General features: G+C 48.3%; 1 protein-coding gene across 1 annotated transcript in view; it reads left to right on the forward strand.

Moving 5' to 3' along the window:
- Window positions 1-1,519: 1,519 nt before the first annotated feature.
- Window positions 1,520-22,023, forward strand: part of LOC140426812 (semaphorin-4B-like) — an 86,928-nt gene continuing 66,424 nt past the window's right edge. The window contains exon 1 of the mRNA XM_072512017.1: window positions 1,520-1,978. Coding sequence (XP_072368118.1) covers window positions 1,726-1,978 — 253 coding nt within the window. The 5' untranslated portion in view covers window positions 1,520-1,725. The remainder of the gene's footprint in view (window positions 1,979-22,023) is intronic.

Here is a 22,023-nt window from a genome sequence, read left to right on the forward strand (position 1 = left end):
TCCCTTTGGGGAATAGTGGGGGAAGTATTTCAGAGCTGAATATCGTCCTGTTGAATCGCATTATGAACACTCCTTCCACGGCCAACAAACCCGCAGCTTCTGGTCCAGAGGCATGGGTACTAGTACTATGCCACAAGACCTCTTCAGGGTTAAGATGGGTCTAGAGCATCAAGAGGGTAATCTGGGAGCGGGGGATTTGAGTTAGCTTGGCAGGGGCAGTTGGGTGGCCGGGGATTCAGTGGGTAGTCGGGTGGTTGAAAAAAAATGAAAATCGCTTATTGTCACGAGTAGGCTTCAATGAAGTTACTGTGAAAAGCCCCTAGTCGCCACATTCCGGCGCCTGTTCGGGGAGGTACAGTAATCGAACCGTGCTGCTGGCCTGCCTTAAAAGCCAGCGATTTAGTCCAGTGAACTAAACCAGCCCCTATTTGGTTGGGGTGGGGTTGTCAGGCAGTGAAGTCAGGTGATCAGGGACAGTCAGGGCTTGGATGATTAATCTGGGGGTGAGCTGTTGTTTGGGGAATTATAGAACATAGAATTTACAGTGCAGAAGGAGGCCATTTGGCCCATCAAGTCTGCACCTACCCTTGGAAAGACCACCCCACTTAGGCCCACACTTCCACCCTATTCCCGTAACCCCTCCTAACTTTTGTTTTGGACACTAAGGGCAATTTAGCATGGCCAATCCACCTAACCTGCACATCTTTGGATGGTGGGAGGAAACCCACGCAGACACGGGGAGAACGTGCAGACTCCGCACAGACAGTGACCCAAGCCGGGAATCGAACCTGGGACCCTGGAGCTGTGAAGCCACAGTGCTAACCACTGGGCTACCATGCCAGACTGGGAGATAGATGGGATTTGGGGCAGGGTAGGGTGTTTAGTCAGCAGATGGGGGATAGTCAGTGGATCGAGGGGGAAAAGTGGTGTATTTACCCAGCAGTTAGAACTAATTTTAATCCTTCTAACTTTACCTGGGTCGTCATTTTGCTAACTGAATCTGTACCATCCACGTCACTGATTTAAATCAGTGGTTAGGCGGGTTCCAGACGCTCAGTGGAAGTTGAAGCCTCCTAGCCAAATCCCACACAGTCTTTGCATGGGGACCCCCGAGGGGGCTCCATAGCATCTTCTGGGGGTGTAAGCCCCCTGGGGGTATGGAAAATATCAATCTAACAATTCAGCACTCCCTCAGTAGTCTAAATGAATGCTCAAGTCTCTGGAATGGGACTTGAGTCCACAATCCTTTTACTCAGATCTAGCAGTAGCCCAACCTGACAGAAAATGGACAGCAATAATAGAACTAGTCGCATAAAATGTACTGAGAGATATTAAAAAGGCGAGCTGTTGGCGGTGGAATCACAGCAAGCCTCCTTTGCCTATCCAGACACTTCACCCTGATTCTTAGGTTGAACCACGGGTTTCCCTGAGGGAGGGTTTCACCTGGTTGTGGGTGGGCGCCAGGAGAGGCGTTCTTTCTGTACACAGTGCTGTGAAGTGTCGACTGTGTGATCAACACACGATTCAATCACAGGAGGAGGGAGCGTGGCCGGTATTGAGTGGGTGAAGGGCGTCCACATTGCAGACTAACACCCAGAGCCCAAGGCAGGAGACAGAGGACAATGAGCTCCCCAGTGTGGAGGGAGGGAACAGCTGTGGCGTGGCAATGGGGAAAGCACCGAGCAGTTCATAAACGGCAGTGACAGTTGACTGTACTATGGGTGGATGTTAAAACACAATGTTCTGCCATTGCAGCAGAAAGTAGGAGGGGCGGCACTGGTTTTGTACAATTGTGCGAGGCGCTGGGAAGTGTGGGGTTTTCTTTTTGTTTCTTTGACGTTTAAAAAACCTGGAAACATGATTGCTGAGGAAATCCGGCGGCTAGCGCTGCTATTGCTGGTTCCTGCGTTCTTATTGCGAACTCAAAGTTTCGCTTTGACCACTGGTTCGATGCCCAGGACGACAAGCGAATTCGCTGGTGAGTGGTTTAATGTGTGCCTCGACCAAAATGCAAATTCCATCAACGGTACTTTTTAAAATAGAGGAAACGTTTTTTTTTTAGACTGAATTCTGGAGAGTTCGCCATTGGGGGGGGGGGGGGGGGTTAGTCAGTTAACCAGGGCGGGAGAGCTAGTGTCCTTCATAGCAGAGATTTATGCATTTTTATCCTGCTCTTGGTTTCAAAGCCGGAAGTAATCTGTAATATCTGCAGGGTTGAGGGGAAAAGAGCAAGGGGAGTGGGACCATTTGGTTAGTTCTTCCATAGAGTTACCATGGACAGAATAGCCTCCACGGTAAGACGTCGGTCAGGGAAAATCACACTAATTTGCATGTTTCTTTTGTATATCAAATACCACTGCAAAAGCAATGGGTGTTAATGAAGACGTAGGCACATTTTAAGTTTAGGATTTTTATTTGGAATCTCCTGGTTTTGAACAAAACCCAATTGTAGCAGAATTTGGTCTCCTTGCATTAAATCATTTTCTCAGGGACGGTTTTCAATTCTCCATTGCATACAAATAAGAGAGACGCATCTGTCCAAACTATTTGTCAAAACTGGCAATGTGCTCTACAATCATCCTCCCCCCCCCCCCCCCCCCCCCCCACACACACACAAATTATCTTCCTTTCTATCCATTGAATTGGATATTCTGCATTTTTGGAAAAATCTGATGACGTTTGTACAGTAATAGCATCCAACAATTTAACGATGAAACCACACAAAACCTCATGCGGGCAGCATGCATATTTCCACTCTTTGTGATGTCCCCCCCCCCCCCACATCAACTATCCACCTATTTTATTTGGCATAAACAGGATCCTTGGATGGCTTGTTGAGGCATTAGGCCCACTTGGTGTAACTTCAATGTGAGCACAGTAAGAAGTCTTACAACACCAGGTTAAAGTCCAACAGGTTTGTTTCGAATCACTAGCTTTCAGAGCACAGCTCCTTCCTCGGGTGAATCTGCTCCGAAATCTAGTGATTCAAAACAAACCTGTAGGACTTTAACCTGGTGTTGTAAGACTTCTTACTGTACTCACCCCAGTCCAACACCGGCATCTCCACTTCAATGTGAGTGTTATCTCTTTGCAGGAATGTTTTGATTTCATTGATTATATAGGATCTGAACATGTTTGACACAATAAGCTGCATTCCTTATATAGACTAGCGGCATGTTTCTTAGCCTGCACATTATCGATCCATAACTTTACCCCATCCTCATCCATCCATCCATTGTTATGGACATGCACAAAAAATCTCCCCTGCAGGGAACTTGGTTTTACATTTAAAAATTATCAGAGGCTTTAATTTCAATTTGTTGGCCTTGCAGACTTGCACCATTGTGAATCTTAGAATCCCTAGAGTGTAGAAGGAGGCAATTCGGCCAATCGAGTCTACACCAACCCTCTGAAAGAGCTCCTTACCTAGGCCTACTCCCCCACCCGATCCCCATCACCCTGTAACTCCACCTAACCTTTGGACACTAAGGGCAATTTAGCATGGCCAATCCACCTAATCGGCACATCTATGGACTGTGGCGGAAATCGTAGCACCCAGAGGAAACCCATGCAGACACGTGGAGAAAGTGCAAACTCCACACAGTCACCCGAGGTCAGGATTGAACCTGGGTCCCTGGCGCTGTGAGGCAGCAGTGCTAGCCACTCAGCCACCATGCCACCCGTTGTCTTCTTACATCCTGTTATTTTCACTAGAGCTGTGTTTGAACCTTTCCACTCTACTGTTTGGCTGCTGGGTAAATCAAGCTGCACGTTGCTGATATGACTTAAGGGTATTTGTGTTTGTATTGCTGTCTGATGATGAATCACTGGAAACTCATCATTTTGGCATCGAGGTCTTTAGGTTTTCTCTGAGTGATCTGCTGCAACACTAATTTGGTCCCATAAGGCAGCGACACAAACAAGCTGTTGGCCTGAAATCTTTGTGGGATTCAGGGTGTGGGTGTTCATTTGAACAGAGGCCTGCCATGCAAACCTAAAATATTTAGAATTATGGCAGGCTTCTCACCACACCTTGAAAATTCTTCAAATCAGTTCTCGCATGTCACTGAATTCCAGCGGTTTTGTGAATCATTAGCAGTCTGTACAAAGGGTAAATTAAACTGCGTACACCATAATTCTTAGCTGACAAAGTTATCTTTATCCATCTCCCTCCATTGCATTCTATCACCTTCCATTAAGAGCATTGATATTTTAGGGATAACACTCTTTGGTTAATCAGATCCTTTCTCAGGAGAGATGTTTGTGAACCTGGGTAAGGTAGGTAGGGAATTTATTAGAATTTGATAGACGTTACCAGAGAATCCTGTGACCGGTGTATGCCCCTGTTAAGCTCAGATTAATGCATCCCTCAGTAAGTGTTTGGACAGGTATAATAGCGCTAATGTAGCATTTTTGTACTGTATCCACCCGAACTGTTAAATGATGAGAAACAGTAATAGCACAATTACTGATGCTGCCCAAACTTGTACTTGGAGATACCAACAACATACGTATGAACTGTTACAGGCCTGTCACTGGTGGTTGTAGTGAGACCCATTTAATATGGTGGTATCAGAGCATGGCATGATTCAATGACCCTTTAGCTCAAGCATGATTTTTTCCATATGAATTAATACTGATGCATTATGCACACTGTCTCACATGATGGTCTAGCAACACTAATAGGAGAGACTTTGAAACGTGAGAGGATCAACCGATAGAAAATAACTAATTAAAAAGAGGTGCTTGTACAGTGGTGCATTATTTAGACTGGACCCTTTCTGTCAAGGTAGCTGACACCCTGCGCAAATAGATTCCCCTGAGACCTGTATTAAAAAGGATTATCAAGTTTCATTGAACTTTCCAGCTAAGTGACTGCACTGTCATTGAATCATCTTTGTAGACCTGACCCAATACAGAATCGCACATCTACCTATTCAACACCGTTCCATGTGATGTATAAAATGGCCACTACTTTCAACCTTTAGGTTTAAAACAAAGATCAAATGATTATGGCAAGCCACAGTATTAAACGGGATTTATCCATCCATCTTCCATGTCATAAGGAACGGAAAAAATGTATACGTTATCATTTGCGAGTTACCCCGTGTCCATATTACATAAAGAAAATGGTCACACATGAAAAAAATTGTTTGTTCTTTCTAGCCTGCTCCAATTTTGTCTGGTCCCTACACACGCATTGCACATACATGTGTAAATTTTCCAGACCCGCCCACCGCGGGAATTGTGGGTGGGATGGAAAATTTGACGGACCAGTTAAAGGTCTATTGACCTCGGGCGGGAATTTACGATCTCGGGGTGGACAGGACCGGAAACCCCCTCCCATAGCATTTAAAGCATTCAAGTCTTTTTTAAAAAAAAAATTTTATTAAAGGGTTTTCATAAAATATCAATAACAAAATGAAAAAGAAACCCAACAGGGTTAAGTACAAAACACAGTCCAGAAAAACGACCCTCCATAGCCCCCCCCCCCGTACATAAATAATAACATTCAAGTCTTTTTATGGGACATATGCAAGTTGTTTTTGTCTGTTCCTCTGTCTGCTGGTTCCTGAGGAGACGTTGCTTCTCTGGGGAATGTTGTTGCTGTGGCAAGTGTTGCTGCAGTGGTAATTGTTGCTACTGATCCATTGCATTTGTTGAGGACCAGCTGACCTCTGCAACTGTTGGTCGTTGAGTTCCTTCCTCAGTTGGTGAAATCAGATCTGCCTCATCAGCTGGCTGCCATGAAGGAGCGGCTTCTCCACATGCACAAAGATATCTGCAGTTGCGACTATAGATCTGGTAGTTCACTTTCATCGTGTATGATCGTGGTGACTTCTCTACACGGGTCTTAAGTTGCCAAATAGGCTGACTTTTGTTGTGTGCATTGAACGTTTGAACTCTGACCAGCTCCACCTCACAGCTCTGTCAGCGATTTGACTTTGTCAAAGTGAAATTTGGCTTTCTGTCATTTCACTTTGATCTTGTTAATTATTTCTGTCACTCGATTTTTAGCTTTTTGTAGAGTAGTCGGGGTGCAAAGTAACATTAGTCGCTGGACTGAACTACTTTCTATGCCTTCAGTAGGTGTGTTTCTCCACACTGGGATTGCCTTTCCCACATCTGTGCTGAGTCTTTTTGATGATTCTTTTGGCAATTTTCACCGCTGCATCAGTTTTCCCATTTGACTGGGGACAGTGTGGAGATGATGTATGTTGCTGAATTTCACAACCATTAATGAAGTGTTTGAATTGAGGGCTATTCACATTGTTGCTCATCTCAAAGTCAAGAATGCCATTAAGACTGAAGTGCGCTTTCAGAAATTCCACAACCTCACTAGTTGGCTTGACATCAGTTTATTTTTGATTCGTTAATGGACATGGGGTTCGCAGGCTTTATTGTCCATCCCTAATTGCCCTTGAGGGAGCAGTTAAGAGTCAACCACATTGCTATGGATCTGGAATCACAGTTAGGCCAGATCAGGCAAGAACAACAGATTTCCTTCTCTAAAGGGCATTAGTGAACCAGTGAGGTTTTATGACAATCGACAATGATTTCATGGTCATCATTGGACTTTTAATTCCCGATTTTTATTGAACTCAAATTTCACCATATATAATGGCGGGATTTGAATCCGGGTCTCCAGATCATTACTCTGGCTCTCTGATTTACTACTCCAGTGACAATGCCACTACGCCCCCACCTCCCAGTGGTCAGTCGACGATGAGATGGTTATCAGTTCCAGTGAGAGTGAAGAGGTCTATTCCAAGCTTCATCCATGGTCTGTCTGGAATGCCATTAGCAGCTCTTTAGCTTGCGTAGCTTGATATTCTGGGCGGCATGGTAGCACAGTGGTCAGCACTGTTGTTTCCCAGCGCCAAGGACCAGGGTTTGATTCCCGGCTTGGGTCACTGTCTGTGTGGAGCCTGAACCTTTTCCCCATGTCTGCGTGGGTTTCCTCCGGGTGCTACGGTTTCCTCCCACAAGTCCCAAAAGACGTGCTTGTTAGGTGAATTGGACATTTTGAATTCTCCCTCAATTTGCAACAGGCTCCGTAGTGTGGCAACTAGGGGATTTTCACAGTAACTTCATTGGTATGTTAATGTAAGCCGACTTGTGACAATGAAGATTATAATTATTATTCATTACAGATACTGCACGGGCTAATGTGGTCCTTATTCCATCATTGCTCTTGATTGAGCCTTCCTCAGGCTAGACTCGATTCTTTGATGACTTGCATCGATCCACATCAGCATCTCTTTTCTCATCTCTTTAGGGATAATGATCCTAGTCTCTTTGTACAAGGTGCCATCTTGTGCAATCACTTCATCTCTTTCTGCCCAATACTCTCTTCCAGCAACAGGCATGTCGTTGATGGTTTCAGGCCATCCTTGCATCAAAACTTCCTGTAGAATTTAAAGAGTTGTATCTTTTTGTGTAGCTTGCTTGATCTGAGCAGGACCCTTGCCTGTCAGGATCTGATTTACAGTCATTGGTTTGGTGTCATGCAAGACACTGCAAGACACTACCGTGGGGCAGCACGGTAGCATTGTGGATAGCACAATTGCTTCACAGCTCCAGGGTCCCAGGTTCACTTCCGGCTTGGGTCACTGTCTGTGCAGAGTCTGCACATCCTCCCCGTGTGTGCGTGGGTTTCCTCCGGGTGCTCCGGTTTCCTCCCATAGTCCAAAGATGTGCAGGTTAGGTGGATTGGCCATGATAAAATTGCCCTTAGTGTCCAAAATTGCCCTTAGTGTTGGGTGGGGTTACTGGGTTATGGGGATAGGGTGGAGGTGTTGACCTTGGATAGGGTGCTCTTTCCAAGAGCCGGTGCAGACTCGATGGGCCGAATGGCCTCCTTCTGCACTGCAAATTCTATGAAAGTCTCTTCTGGTATGTGAAGGGTCACCAGTCTAAGCTTTTCAATTGCTTTAGCTGAGATTAGGAATTTTGTTTAGTGGCCACTATTTGGAACTGAAGCTCTCTTTTTCCTGTTCTATTGGACTCTCAGCTTAGTTTGTCCTCTTGGAGCAACCTGCTGTGTAAGGTCCCCAACTTTACATTCAACTTCTTCATTTTCGTGTAGTCACCTTGCGCAATTGGACACAGGTCTGTGAAGCTCATGACTGGTTGAGCAGTTGCCATACCAGGCTGTGATGCAGCCAGATAGGATGCTTTCTATGGTGCATCTGTAAAAGGTGGTAAGAGTCAGTGTTGACATGCAGAATTTCCTTAGTTTCCTGAGGAAGTATATGTGCTGTTGTGCTTTCTTGGTCATAGATAGCATCGACACAGTTGGACCAGGTTGATTTTTGGTGATGTGCACACCTAGGAATTTGAAACTGCTAACCATCTCCACCTCGGCCCCGTTGATGCTGACAGTGATGTGTACGGTACTTGCTGCCTGAAGTAATTGACCAGCTTTTAGTTTTGCTGGCATTGAGGGATAGATTGTTGCCATTACATCACTCCACTCGGTTCTCTATCTCCCTCCTGTACTTTGACTCGTCGTTGTTCGAGATCCGACCCACTATGGTTGTGTCATCAGCAAACTTGTGGATGGAGTTGGAACCAAATTTTGCCACGCAGTCGTGTGTGTATAGGGAGTACAGTAGGGGGCTAAGTACGCAGCCTTGCGGGGCCCCAGTATTGAGGATTATCATGGAGGAAGTGTTGTTGTTTGAATCATCATAGAATTTACAGAGCAGAAGGAGGCCATTCGGCCCATCGAATCTGCACCGACTCTTCGAAAGAGCACCCGACACAAGCCCACACCTCCCCCCTATCCCCATAACCCAGTAACCCCACCCAACACTAATGGCAATTTTAGACACTAAGGCAATTTAGCATGGTCAATCCACCTAACCTGCACATCTTTGGACTGTGGGAGGAAACCGGAGCACCCGGAGGAAACCCACGCACACATGGGGAGAACGTGCAGACTCCGCACAGACAGTGACCCAAGATGGGAATCGATCCTGGGACCCTGGAGCTGTGAAGCAATTGTGCTATCCACCATGCTACCGTGCTGCCTGTATGTTAAACCAGGATCTTTAAATATATTACTGCATCAGATATATATACCTCAACCCTGGCTTTTAACAACATTTCTGCAACAGATATATATAATACAATCTTTATTAAAAATTCCTACATTCATCACACTCCCATCAATAATAGTTATTGATTCGCCATCTCAGAGCTTCTGCACGTCATAGCTTTCTTGAGAATAAGTTTCACTTCTGTCAGCTGACATGTTCTCACAGTAGGATCTCTTGTTCCCAAGATTGTCTTATCTGTGATGAGATCATCCTTCAGTTGCCCAAACTCACAAGATTCAGCTAGATGTTTCAGTGCACTCGCAGTCTGATCTCCCTCTCTTCCTGAGTCCCAGTGTTAAGCACATAGCATTCATAAATAACATTAGTAGTGTTCAAAGTGGGTCTTCAAGACCTCTAGAACTTTACACATATCTTGCTTTTCCAATCCTCTTTGAGGTCTAGTGTGCAATGCATCTTGTAGCATTTTCGCCATCATTGATAACAGAGTTGCTGTTTTTTTAAATTCAGTAACTTGTTCATGTAACATTTTCCCCCATCATTGATAACAGAGTTGCTGTTTTTTTAAATTCAGTAACTTGTTTAACTTTATGGCAATCACATAATTCTGCAAATGCGATTCGAAGAGTTGCCAATTCCATCTCAATACTCACTTCAAGAGCAGGTATTGGAATATTCAAAGCCATAATAACTAACCCAGCTATCGATGTACTGTACAAAGTTGCAGCCTGAAGTTCTAATTATTCTCTTGATGTTTTTCCACATCTGCTGGCTCCCTTATAGCTGTCAAAATGGCACAGTGGTTAGCACTGCTGCATCACAGCGCCAGGCACCTGGGTTCAATTCCAACCTTGGGAGACTGCCTGTGTGGAGTTTGCACATTCTCCTCGTGTCTGCGTGGGTTTCCTCCGGGTGCTCTGGTTTCCTCCCACAGTCCAAAGATGTGCAGGTTAGGTGCTTTGGCCACACTAAATTTCCCCTTAGTGTCCAAAAGCTTCTGGGGATAGGTCGGGGCCATGGACCTAGGTAGAGAGAGCGTTAGTGCAGACTTGATGGGCCCGGTGGCTTTCTCCTGCACTGTAGGGATTCTATGATTCTACGAAAATCTATTCAATCTCAGCTGCATATTTTTAACACCTGGTATAAAATTGCTACTGCTGAAAAACTTTATTGACATCAGAGATCGCACGAGTGTTGCAAGTCACAGGTTAAAAGGTATTTATCTAAACACACTGTCCATTCCTCCCCACAATCCTTTCGGATTGGCAAGAAATGCCTAAGCACCCAGCATTGGTGGCAAAGCCCCAGACAGTTACAGTTGTGGCATTTAACTCAACTTTCAAGAATATGATCCACCTACTTGATGGAATACGTGCAGGGTTTCACTGGTATGAATTGTTTAAATTTTTGCATGTCTTGAGGTAGCCTCTAAACATGGTGGGTGGGATTCGCCACTCCCACGCCGAAGTGGCCGCGCCGTCGTGAACGCCGTCGAGGTTCACGACGGCGTGGAACGGCCCTGGTCCCGACCGATTCAGGCCCTGACAATGGGCCAGTATCGGGGCCGCGTCATCTACACGCGCCAGGCCCTGTCGCCCGCGTAAAAGCGGCGCCGCATAGATGACGCGGCCGGCGCCGCATAACGGACGTCATCCGCGCATGCGCAGGTTGGCCGGCGCCAACCCGTGCATGCGTGGTTGGCGTCCTCTCTCAGTCCGCCCCGCAAGAAGATGGGGGACGGATCTTGCGGGGCCGCGGAAGGAAGGAGGTCCTCCTTCAGAGAGGACGGCCCGACGATCGGTGGGCACCGATCGCGGGGCACCCCACATTCCAGATGAAGCCCAGTGCAGGATCCCCCCTGGCCCCCCCCCCCCACACACAGGCCCCCCCCCCCAGCGTTCACGCACCGCCCACGACTGCAGCGACCAGGTGTGGACGGCGCCGGGGAGAACCCGCCGTTTTGGCCTGGCCGCTCGGCCCATCCGGGCCTCAGAATAGCGGGGGTGCCGGAGAATTGCCATTTTGGGTGTCTCCGGCGATTCTCCGGCCTGCGGCCCGCGAAACTCGACCGGGCCGTTCCCGCCGCTTGGGAGAATCGCGGGAGGGCGTCGGACCGGCGTCCCCGGAAATTTTGGCGGCCCAGGCGATTCTCCCAACCGGCGTGGGAGTGGAGAATCGCGCCCGGTATTCTGGGAGTACTAAGTGTGTGTGGGCATAATGACGTGTTATTTAAAAATTCTGCAATCACAGGTCTGTTTTTCTTTAAGAAGCAGGCGCTAGCGTTCTACATAGAACATAGAAAATAGAAAATACAGCACAGAACAGGCCCTTCGGCCCACGATGTTGTGCCGAACCTTTGTCCTAGATTAATCATAGATTATCATTGAATTTACAGTGCAGAAGGAGGCCATTCGGCCCTTTGAGTCTGCACCGGCTCTTGGAAAGAGCACCCTACCCAAAGTTAACACCTCCACCTGACACCAAGGGCAATTTTGGACACGAAGGGCAATTTATCATGGCCAATCCACCTAACCTGCACATCTTTGGACTGTGGGAGGAAACCGGAGCACCCGGAGGAAACCCATGCAGACACGGGGAGGACGTGCAGACTCCGCACAGACAGTGACCCAAGCCGGAATCGAACCTGGGACCCTGGAGCTGTGAAGCAATTGTGCTATCCACAATACTACCGTGCTGCCCTTAAGAACAAATAAATCTACACTATCTCATTTTACCGTAATCCATGTACCTATCCAATAGCTGCTTGAAGGTCCCTAATGTTTCCGACTCAACTACTTCCACAGGCAGTGCATTCCATGCCCCCACTACTCTCTGGGTAAAGAACCTACCTCTGATATCCCTCCTATATCTTCCACCTTTCACCTTAAATTTATGTCCCCTTGTAATGGTTTGTTCCACCCGGGGAAAAAGTCTCTGACTGTCTACTCTATCTATTCCCCTGATCGTCTTATAAACCTCTATCAAGTCGCCCCTCATCCTTCTCCGTTCTAATGAGAAAAGGCCTAGCACCCTCAACCTTTCCTCGTAAGACCTACTCTCCATTCCAGGTAACATCCTGGTAAATCTTCTTTGCACCTTTTCCAAAGCTTCCACATCCTTCCTAAAATGAGGCGACCAGAACTGTACACAGTACTCCAAATGTGGCCTTACCAAAGTTTTGTACAGCTGCATCATCACCTCACGGCTCTTAAATTCAATTCCTCTGTTAATGAACGTTCTGTGTTTAGGTTTGGAGTCACCAGGATTGCCTCAAATTTTTTACTGGGCTCACTGTGTACACAAATCTCCACTGGAATCTTACTGTGTGATGAATTGCTGGTGCAAGCCAGTACTGTCGCAGACTATTGCAGTGCATTCAAGCACATCTGTGTGCTGGGTTCCTGTTATTGAACAAATGAAAAATAAATTAAATGAAGGGACTTTCTCTTTCAGTCATGTTAGATTTGGTAAATGTATGAAAATAAGTGCAGAGGCTGGTTGCAATTCAGAGTGTGAAAGATCACTGTGCACCAGATAAGGGTTGGCAACGTTGCCATTTTCTGGCTTTAGAAATGGCGATGCTGTCAGTTCTCTTGTTTCCAAAGTTCCTGCTTTGGCCCGTGACTAAAACGACCCTCTACCACCTCTTCACATATTCCGGCTGTTGCCAGTTTCCCAAAACGTTGAACTGCGAATAGGGAATCACAACCAAAATCCTGCAGTTAGGTAAAGTCAGCTCTAGAAGAAAAGATAATCCCAGAATGTCTGTAAAATATGAAATGAAAGTTGCCATAGTCGCCGAGGGCCATAGGCTGCTTTCTCCATTTGAGAGAGAGCTGACTGGTGGTAATTTAACCTGAGGGTCACCACACCTCGAGCGAGGGTCAATGTTGAGAAGGCAGAGCCTTCATGAATAACCTCAGCCGATACAGGAATTGAACCCTTGCTGTTGGCATTGCTCCACATCACAAACCAGCCGCCCAGCCAACTGAGCTAAAATGTAACTTTGTGCAGAACTATAATACATTCAACCTTCTTGTTTGCTCCTGATCCTTTTTGTTTTGTGTAAACAGTCGATGTACAATATTCACCAAAGAAAATAAAACTGTAATATGTGTGGCATTTGAACATCTTTATATTTTTTAAAAATCATGTCTTAAGTTACCTGTGAGATAGTGGCAGTGGTCTCCTCTTTCAGCTGTTGCAGCGATTGGGGCAATAGTGTTCTTCCTGCACAGTGTTAGGTAGGGAGTTGCCAGGATTTTGACCCAGGCACAATGAAGGCACGGTGATATGTGTGACCTGGAGCAGTACTTAAAGGGGTTGGTATCCCCATGACATTGCTACTCTTGTACTTCTTGTGGTAGAGTTGCATTAGATGTGAATTTATATTAGTTTGTCTCACCAGCATGGAGTGGAGACCAGTGAGGGGGGCAAGGTGGATTTAGTCCATAAATAACTGATATCCAAGGTAGATCTGCAGGGGGAGACTTGCTGAAGTTGCTCCCCAATGCTGATTTGTAAGGGAATTTCCCTTTGCTGCAGTTGGCCTCTGGTATTATTGGTGAATTACGTACAATCGGAGATCCTGAGTAGAGGCTAAAACAATGTAGTTATCCTATCTGAAAAAATACTAATCTGATTTGTTTTAACTTAATATGTGAATGGGAACTGAAACATAAAATTCAGCCTCTGAATCCATTTAAAGCCTCTTCCCCATACTTCACGAATTAAAACAATTGATAGCAACTTATTCATCAGAAAATGAAAGCTCAATGGTTGGGGAACTAATCTGTGCGTTTTCATTTGTGACTGGGCTCCAGTTTCAAAATATTAGTTTGGACTGGGCTGTGGGTGTTGTTTGCTCGGAGAGGATCTGGTGTTCAGGACTTCAGCAGCCCCAGTCTGTTGAACAGGTTTGGCTGCATTCTGTTGCTTCAGAACCTCAGACATCTCCAGAATCGATCCAGAAACAATTTGTTGATGTCTGCCATTTTGGGTAATAGTTCTTCCAGCGTCAAGCATTTTAATCGTCATTTTGTATTGGTGAGATGTCTGGAAGAAGACTTTTGACTGAGAAGGAAAAATTGCCAAGTTCAGAAATGAGAATGAATGAGTATTTTTTTTTGGAAATTTTTTTTATTGAGTTTTCATATTTTATCTCCGATAAATTATACTTTGTCAGAAAAAAGAGTGCAAAAACCAACACATATATTTACAAGCGAGATTCTTCATTTTTTTTTTTATAAACGTTTTTTATTGGGTTGTTGAACAAAGTATATTTACAGTTATGTACAGAATAAAATATATATATGTATCGAAGAGAAGAAAAAAAACCTGGGAGGATATTGTGCACTAGCTCAACAACAGCAACTCTGTACAGTTCGCAATATTATTTTTGACACATAACACATAAGTAGGCATCTGTTTGGGGGGGGGGGGTGGGGGGGTGGGGGGGGGAACTGGGGAGGTACATATACATTTGGGTGCCGGAGAAACAATTACATTAGTTATGTCCAATACAGAGAGGGCAGTACGAGAATGGATCTGGTGTTGGTGTTGTTTGTTACTTGCTTCTCCCGGACAGTTTTCGTTGCCGTTGTTGTCGTGCGTTCACCTCCGCTTCAGCCGTTCGTCCCATCTTTCACTTGTATTTTCCTTGCTCTCTGTTACTGTATTTGCCAAGTTTGTTATTGTTTCCTGTGCTCTCCTTCCGGCTAGCATTCCCCTGCCTCCCGCCCCCCCCTCTCATTCCCCTCTATTGTTCCCTGTCTCCTCCCTCTTCCCACCCCGCCCCCCCCACTTTTGCCCCTTTGCCGCTTCCCCTTCTCCTGTGGTTCGCCTTTCTTTTCTCTTAGGTTTAGGCCCTCCCCCCCCCCCCGGATCTATCCCTCCCTCTCCTGCCTCGGCTACTTTCCCCTGATTCTTGGCTACCTGGCTATTCTTCTGCTTGTTCGTTGGCCACAAATAGGTCCCGGAACAATTGGGTGAATGGCTCCCACGTTCTCTGGAAGCCATCGTCTGACCCTTGGATGGCGAATTTGATTTTCTCCATTTGGAGAGATTCTGAGAGGTCAGACAGCCAGTCTGCAGTTTTGGGTAGTGCTGCTGACCGCCAGCCAACAGGATTTTACGGCGGACAATCAGGGAGGCAAAGGCAAGGGCGTTCGCCCTCCTCTCCAGGAATAGGTCTGGCTGGTCTGATACCCCGAAGACCGCCACTTTCGGGCATGGCTCCACCCTCATCTCCACCACTTTGGACATTGCCTCGAAGAAGGCTGTCCAGTACCCCGCAAGTCTAGGGCAAGACCAGAACATGTGGGCGTGGTTGGCCGGGCCTCCTTGGCACCGTTCACATCTATCCTCCACCTCCGGGAAGAACCTACTCATTCAGGTTCTTGTTAAGTGGGCTCTATGTACCACTTTTTGTTGCGTCAGGTTGAGCCTTGCACACGTCGAGGTGGAGTTGACCCTATGCAGTGCTTCGCTCCAGAGTCCCCACCCTATTTCAATCCCCAGGTCTTCCTCCCATTTTTTTCTTTTTGCGTCCAGTACGGTGTCGGCCCTTTCTACCAGTCGCTCATACATGTCGCTACAGTTCCCCTTAACTAGGATGCTTGCGTCCAGTAACTCTTCCAGTAATGTCTGTCATGGCGGTTGTGGGTACATCCTTGTCTCCTTTTGTAGGAAGTTTTTGAGTTGCAGGTGCCTTAGTTCGTTCCCCCTGGCTAGCTGGAATTTCTCCGTCAGTTCGTCCAGTGTTGCGATCCTACCGTCCGTGTATAGGTCCCTGACTATCAGTGTCCCTCCATCCTGTCCCCACTTTTTAAAGGTGGCGTCAGTCAGCGCTGGTGTGAACCTATGGTTGTTGCAGATGGGAGCTTTGTCCGACATTTCGGTCAGGCCAAATTGTTGCCGTAGTTGGTTCCAGGACTGGAGGGTGGCTATCACCAGCAGGCTGCTGGAGTGTTTTTTGGATGGGGATGGGAGTGCCGCCATGGCAAGGGCCCGGAGGGAGGTCCCCTTACAGGAGGCCTCTTTTGCATGCACCCATTCGGCTTCTGGCTCCTTGATCCAACCCCTTATTCGCTCAGCTGTTGCCGCCCAGTGGTAGAATTGTAGGTTTGTGTACTTACAGTGATGTATATCACCACACTAAGTAGGAAGAGGTACCTGGGCAGTACGTTCATTATGATCATCTGGACTCACCCCGCAAGGGAGAGTGGGAGTGTGTTCCATCTTTGCAGGTCCTTTTTTACTTCCTCTGTCAGACTGGTGAGGTTCCATTTGTGGATCCCTTTCCAGTCATGGGCTATTTGGATCCCCAGGTCGCGGAATTTGTGTCGGGCTCGTTTAAACAACTGTCCCGTTAGTGCTGCCTCCCCTACTTGTGGGTGTACCGGGAAGATCTCGCTTTTGCTCATGTTGAGTTTGTAGCCCGAGAAGGCGCCAAACTCTTTCAGGAGCACGATGATTCCGTCCATGCTGCTCTGTGGATCCAAAATGTAGAGGAGCAGGTCATCTGCGTAGAGTGAGACTCTGTCCTCTCTGCTGCCCCTTTGGATCCCCCTACAGCTTTTTGCTGCTCTGAGAGCAATTGCTAATGGCTCGATCGCTAGAGCAAACAGCAGCGGGGCCAGTGGGCATCCTTGTCTGGTGCCCCTGTGCAGCTGGAAGTATTGGGTGTTGGTGATGTTGGTCCATACGCTCGCCATGGGAGCGTTGTATAGGAGTTTTACCCAGGAGTTGAACCCTGTCCCAAGCCTGAACCGCTCCAGTACCTCTAAGAGGTATTTCCATTCGACCCCGTCGAAGGCCTTTTCTGCGTCTAGGGAGACAATCACCTCTGGTATTCTCTCCGCAGATGAGCAGGCGCCTGATGTTCGAGGTGAGCTGTCTACCTTTGACAAAGCCCGTCTGGTCCTCTACGACTACCTCTGGTACGCAGTCTTCTAGCCTTTTGGCTAGGATTCTGGCCAGTATTTTGGCATCTGCGTCCAGCAGTGAGATGAGTCTGCATGACCCACATTCCGTTGGATCTTTATCTTTCTTAGGTATCAGCAAGATTGAAGCCTGTGCTAGCGTGGGTGGCAGTGTGCCTCTAGCTAGCGAGTCTGTGAACATCTCCCGCAGGTGCGGGGCCAGTGCTATCTCAATTTCTTTGTAGAAGTCCGCCGGGAACCCGTCTGGACCAAGCGCCTTCCCCGCTTGGATGGAGCTAATGCTGTCCATGATCTCTCCCAGTGCTAGTGGTACTTCCAGGCCCCGTGTTCTGCCCTCCTCCATGACTGGTATGTCCAGCCCATCAAGGAACCGTTTCATCCCGGACTCCCCCTTTGGGGGCTCTGAGGTGTACAGCCCTTGGTAGAAGGCCTTGAAGGCTTTGTTGATCTTTTCTGGTTCTGTTTCTAATGTGCCTCTGGTGTCCCTGATTTGTGCAATTTCTCTGGTGGCTGCCTGCTTTCTCAGCTGCTGTGCCAACAGGCGGCTGGCTTTGTCTCCGTGTTCGTATAGGGTCCCCCGTGTCTGGCGGAGTTGGTGCACTGCTTTCCCGGTGGAGAGCAGATCAAAGTTCCTTTGTAGCTCTTTCCTCTCCGCCAGGAGCTCTACGGTCGGGGCCTCGGAGTATTTACGGTCTACCTCCAGTATGGAGTCGACCAGCTGCTGCCTTTCCTCCCTATCTCTTCGCGCTTTGAAAGCGATAATTTCCCCTCTTAGTACGGCCTTTAGCGCTTCCCAGAATGTGGAGGGTGAGACCTCCCCATTTTGGTTGTTTTCCGTGTACTCTGCTATGGCCTGCGATATCTTTTCGTTGAAGGCCTTGTCAGCTAGTAGGGCAATGTCCAACCTCCATGTGGGGCATTGGGCCCTGCCTGTCTCCAGCCTCACGTCCATGTAGTGTGGAGCGTGGTCGGATATCACAATTGCGGAGTATTCCACTTTGTCTATCCCCGGAAGCACCGTTTTCCCCACCACAAGAAGTCAATTCTGGTGTATACTTTGTGTACTGGGGAGAAGAAGGAGAACTCCTCCTCCCCTGGGTGGGCGAACCTCCAGGGGTCCACCACTCCCATCTGCTCCATAAAGTGATTGAGTTCCCTTGCCATGCTTGATGTTTTCCCCGTTTTGGAGCTTGATCTGTCAGTCGTTGGATCCTGTACACAGTTGAAGTCCCCCCCCCATGATTAGCCGGTGCGTCGCTATGTCGGGAATTTCTGCCATTGGTCTTTTTGATGAAGCTCATCTCGTCCCAGTTGAGCGCGTATACGTTAACTAGTACTAACGGTGCCCCATCCATGGCCCCACTGATCATGATGTACCGTCCCCCTGGGTCCGTAACCGTCTTGTTGCCCGAAACATCGTCCTCTTGCTGATCAGTATTGCCACCCCCCTGGCCCTCGTCCCGCAACAGGAATGGGAGGTCTGTCCCACCCAGCTCTTCCTTACCTGCAGTCAGTCCTGTTCTCTCAGGTGTGTCTCTTGGTGTGTCTCTATGTCGGCTTTCATGTTTCTTAGGTGGGTGAGGACTCTGGATCTTTTCACTGGGCCATTGAGTCCCCTTATGTTCCAGGTGACTATCCTGGTGGGGGGCTTCTGTCCCCTTGCTCCTGTGGGATTAACCATAATTATCTGGTGGACGCGCCCCTGCCCTCCGGGGTTCCCCTTTGTTAGGGGGCTGTCCAGGATGGCCGCTGCCACTGCTCTCCCCATGCGGTTGGGTCCCTGCGCTCCGGGGTTTCCCTTTGTCCAGAGGTCATACTGGGTGGTTGCTTGCAGCGATTCCTTGTTCCGAGCCCTTGGTTGTGGCACTTTGTAGCCTTATTGTTGTTGGCTTTCTAACCTTGTTTGTCTCTCCTTCCCTCTCTTCCCCTTATCCCACCCTTTTTCCCCCCTCTCCCATATCCCCCACTTTTCTCCCTCTTTCCCCTCTTCCTATCCCCGTTTGCTCTCCCGCCTCTGTTGAGTGGTCCCACCCCCCCCTGCCTGGCGCCGACCCCCTGTTGGGGAGAGCTGCGGCCCTGCTTTGTTGCATGTCCCCGGCGCTAGCTTTCCTGCTAGTGTGGTGACCCCACTCTCGGGGGTTACTGTCTTGCTTCTCCCTTGCCCGAAATCTACGGTTTTCTGCCCGCTCTTCCCCCATCCTACCCTGCGCTCCTCGTGCTTGCTCTCCCTTCTCCGCTACTCTCTTTCCCTCATTCTTGGCCCTGGTCTCCCACCTGAAGTGGTCCCTCGGGTAGTGGTTTGCTTTTTGTTCAGGGTGCGCTCGCCGTGGGTGGGCGGGGAGGCCTGGTGCTGCCTCACCGCCCCCCCCCCTCCCCCATCCCCATCGGCGTGCCATTGCCCCTTACCGGGGCCCCTTATTTCTACCCTTGCTGTCAGATTTCCAGCCCGTGTTCCTCGACAAACTTGTTTGCTTCGGCGGGGGCTGTGAAGAAGTATTCTCTTTCTCGGTATGTGACCCAGAGTTTCGCTGGGTACAGCATGCCAAAACGCACATTGTTCTTGTGAAGAGCTGCTTTTGCTCTATTGAATTCAGCCCGTCTCCTGGCTGGGTCTGCCCCAATGTCTTCGTAAACGCTAATGAAGTGTCCTTCCCATTTGCAGGTTCTGTTTTGCCTGGCCCAGCGCAGGCTTGTTTCCCTGTCTTGGTACTCGGTAGATCCCCTGCCTTGGGCTTCGGGCGTAGCGACCGGTGTGCTCTGTCCATTTCTGGTGGGTTGGGAAAAGTTTTCCTCCCCAGTAAGTTGTCCAGCATCTCGGCCATGTATGCCGTGGGGTTTCTGCCCTCGATCCCTTCTGGTAGGCCCACTATCCTTACATTCTGCCTTCTCGAGCGGTTTTCCTGATCGTCTACTCTGCCTTTCAGGCTCTCCTGTGTTGTGACCAGTCTCGCCACCTCCTTCTCCAGTGCCGTGATCCGGTCGCTCTTGACGGTCGCAGCCTTTTCCAGCTCCTTAATGGTCGCCACTTGGGCTTCCAGTTTCTCCTCTGCTCTGCCCAGGGTGAGCTGTACCTCCGCCAGGACCTTGGCCACTGCTGCCTTCACCACGGCCTCCATGTCTGCTCTAGCCTCTGCCTTGTTTTCCTGCTGATGTTCCCTCAGTGCCTCGGCAAAGGCTGCCTTCCAGTTCCAGTTCTCCCCTGGCACAGGGGGGAAAAGCTCCTGTCTGTCCAATTCTTTTTGTTGGGGCGAACCATCCATTCCTCCTCTTCGTGCGTCGGTTAGCTCGTCTGAGCAGGCTCGCCTTTGCCCCCCCCTTTCTCTCTCTCCCCTTTAACACTTTTTTAAAAAAAAAATATTTTTTAAAACGGGGAGGTTCTTTTTTTTATCCTCACTCACCCACCCATCAGGTCAGGAGTGTCGAGAAAGAGAGGCTTCTGGCCAGGCCGGGAGTCCTCCTTTGTTCTGCCGCCCGCCTCATGGTCGTCCGGGGAGGGGGGTCGGTCTTTTCCGCTGGCGTTGCTCGGTCCCCACTTGGTCCGGGCCGCCACTTTTCTTACCCGCATTCTCCTGCTGTGTGTGGGGGGGGGGGGGGGGGGGGGGGTGCAGCCCGGCCGGTTTGAGCGCTTCGGTGCAAGTTGTTTTTTTTCTGGGGAACAGGACGTGACTGTGTTCCCCCTCCGGAGCTCCGTTGCCCGCGACCACTCTCGTCCCCCGCCGGAAGTCAAGTCCAGTGAGCATCTTCATAACAACAACTTGGCCAGTATCCTTCTTTAAACGGTAGCACAGTGATTGGCACTGTTGCTTCACAGCACCAAGGACTTGGGTTCAATCGACTTGGGTCACTGTCTGTGCGGAGTCTGCATGTTCTCCCCGTGTCTGTGTGGGTTTCCTCCGGGTGCTCCAGTTTCCTCCCGCAAGTCCTGAGAGATGTGTTTGTTAGGTGAATTGGACATTCTGAATTCTCCCTCAGTGTATCCGAACAGGCACCGGAGTGTGGCGACTAGGGGCTTTTTACAGAACTTCATTGCAGTGTTAATGTAAGCCTACTTGTAACACAAATAAAGATTATGATTATTAACTGGTATAAATATTTTACATTCCCCAATATGGCTGAGACACATATTTACAGGCATTTATATATAATTTGGTTTGGGCCTTAGCTTGTCATCGGACTGGTCCTTTGCGGCTTCGTCCCTCGAGAATGAATGAGTGTTTATAAAAATAATCATGGAGGTAGTTACACAGAAAGTTTAGGTGGGTCGAACAGTTTACTTGAACATCCTGGTGTGCTGAACTGGACTAATCCAGTAACGACTGCCAATGTAACACCGAAGTGACGAGCAAAATTCAAAAGGATCTAACATGTGGGGAAGTGTAGGATTACACTTTAGCAATAAGAATAGAAATGTAGAAGTACTGGAATGTTGTCTGTGAATTATCAGACACTTCAACCAGTTTATTATTAAAACATTTTATCAGGTGCCCTTACTTGCGGGATGAACAAAGGACAAATACAAGTTCATGATTCAACACAAATTTATTAACAAACACAATAAAATAGTTATTCTCCCAAAATACCCCAAATAGACTTTGCCCAAGATTCTAATACTACCCTTGCCGATGAACTTATGAACTGCGTTTCCGATACACTGGGCCTCAGTCATCTTAGGAACCTCGTCTGCGAAGGTGGGTCTCACACTCCTCTTCCAACCGTTCTTTGGTCCATTGCCTCTGCATCGCATTGAGTCTTCACAGGGGAGGGTCTCTGGATATCCTGTTCTTATCCCCCTCTTTGCACCCTTCTAGAAGTTTCTCTGGCCCTCAGCCAATGAGGTCACTGGGCGGGGATCGCAACATTCAATGGAGTTGCTGATTGCAACTCTGCAGGACACCAGGAAATTCTCCTCCCTGCGGGTCCATCCTTAGGTGCATTGTCTGCACGTAACCTTATCTCATATAAGGTAAAGGCAGGAAATCTAGGTGCCAGAAAGTCTGGCTTCGTCTCACAACAGTCGA

This window comes from Scyliorhinus torazame, chromosome 7 (assembly GCF_047496885.1).
Source record: "Scyliorhinus torazame isolate Kashiwa2021f chromosome 7, sScyTor2.1, whole genome shotgun sequence".
Taxonomy (NCBI): domain Eukaryota; kingdom Metazoa; phylum Chordata; class Chondrichthyes; order Carcharhiniformes; family Scyliorhinidae; genus Scyliorhinus; species Scyliorhinus torazame.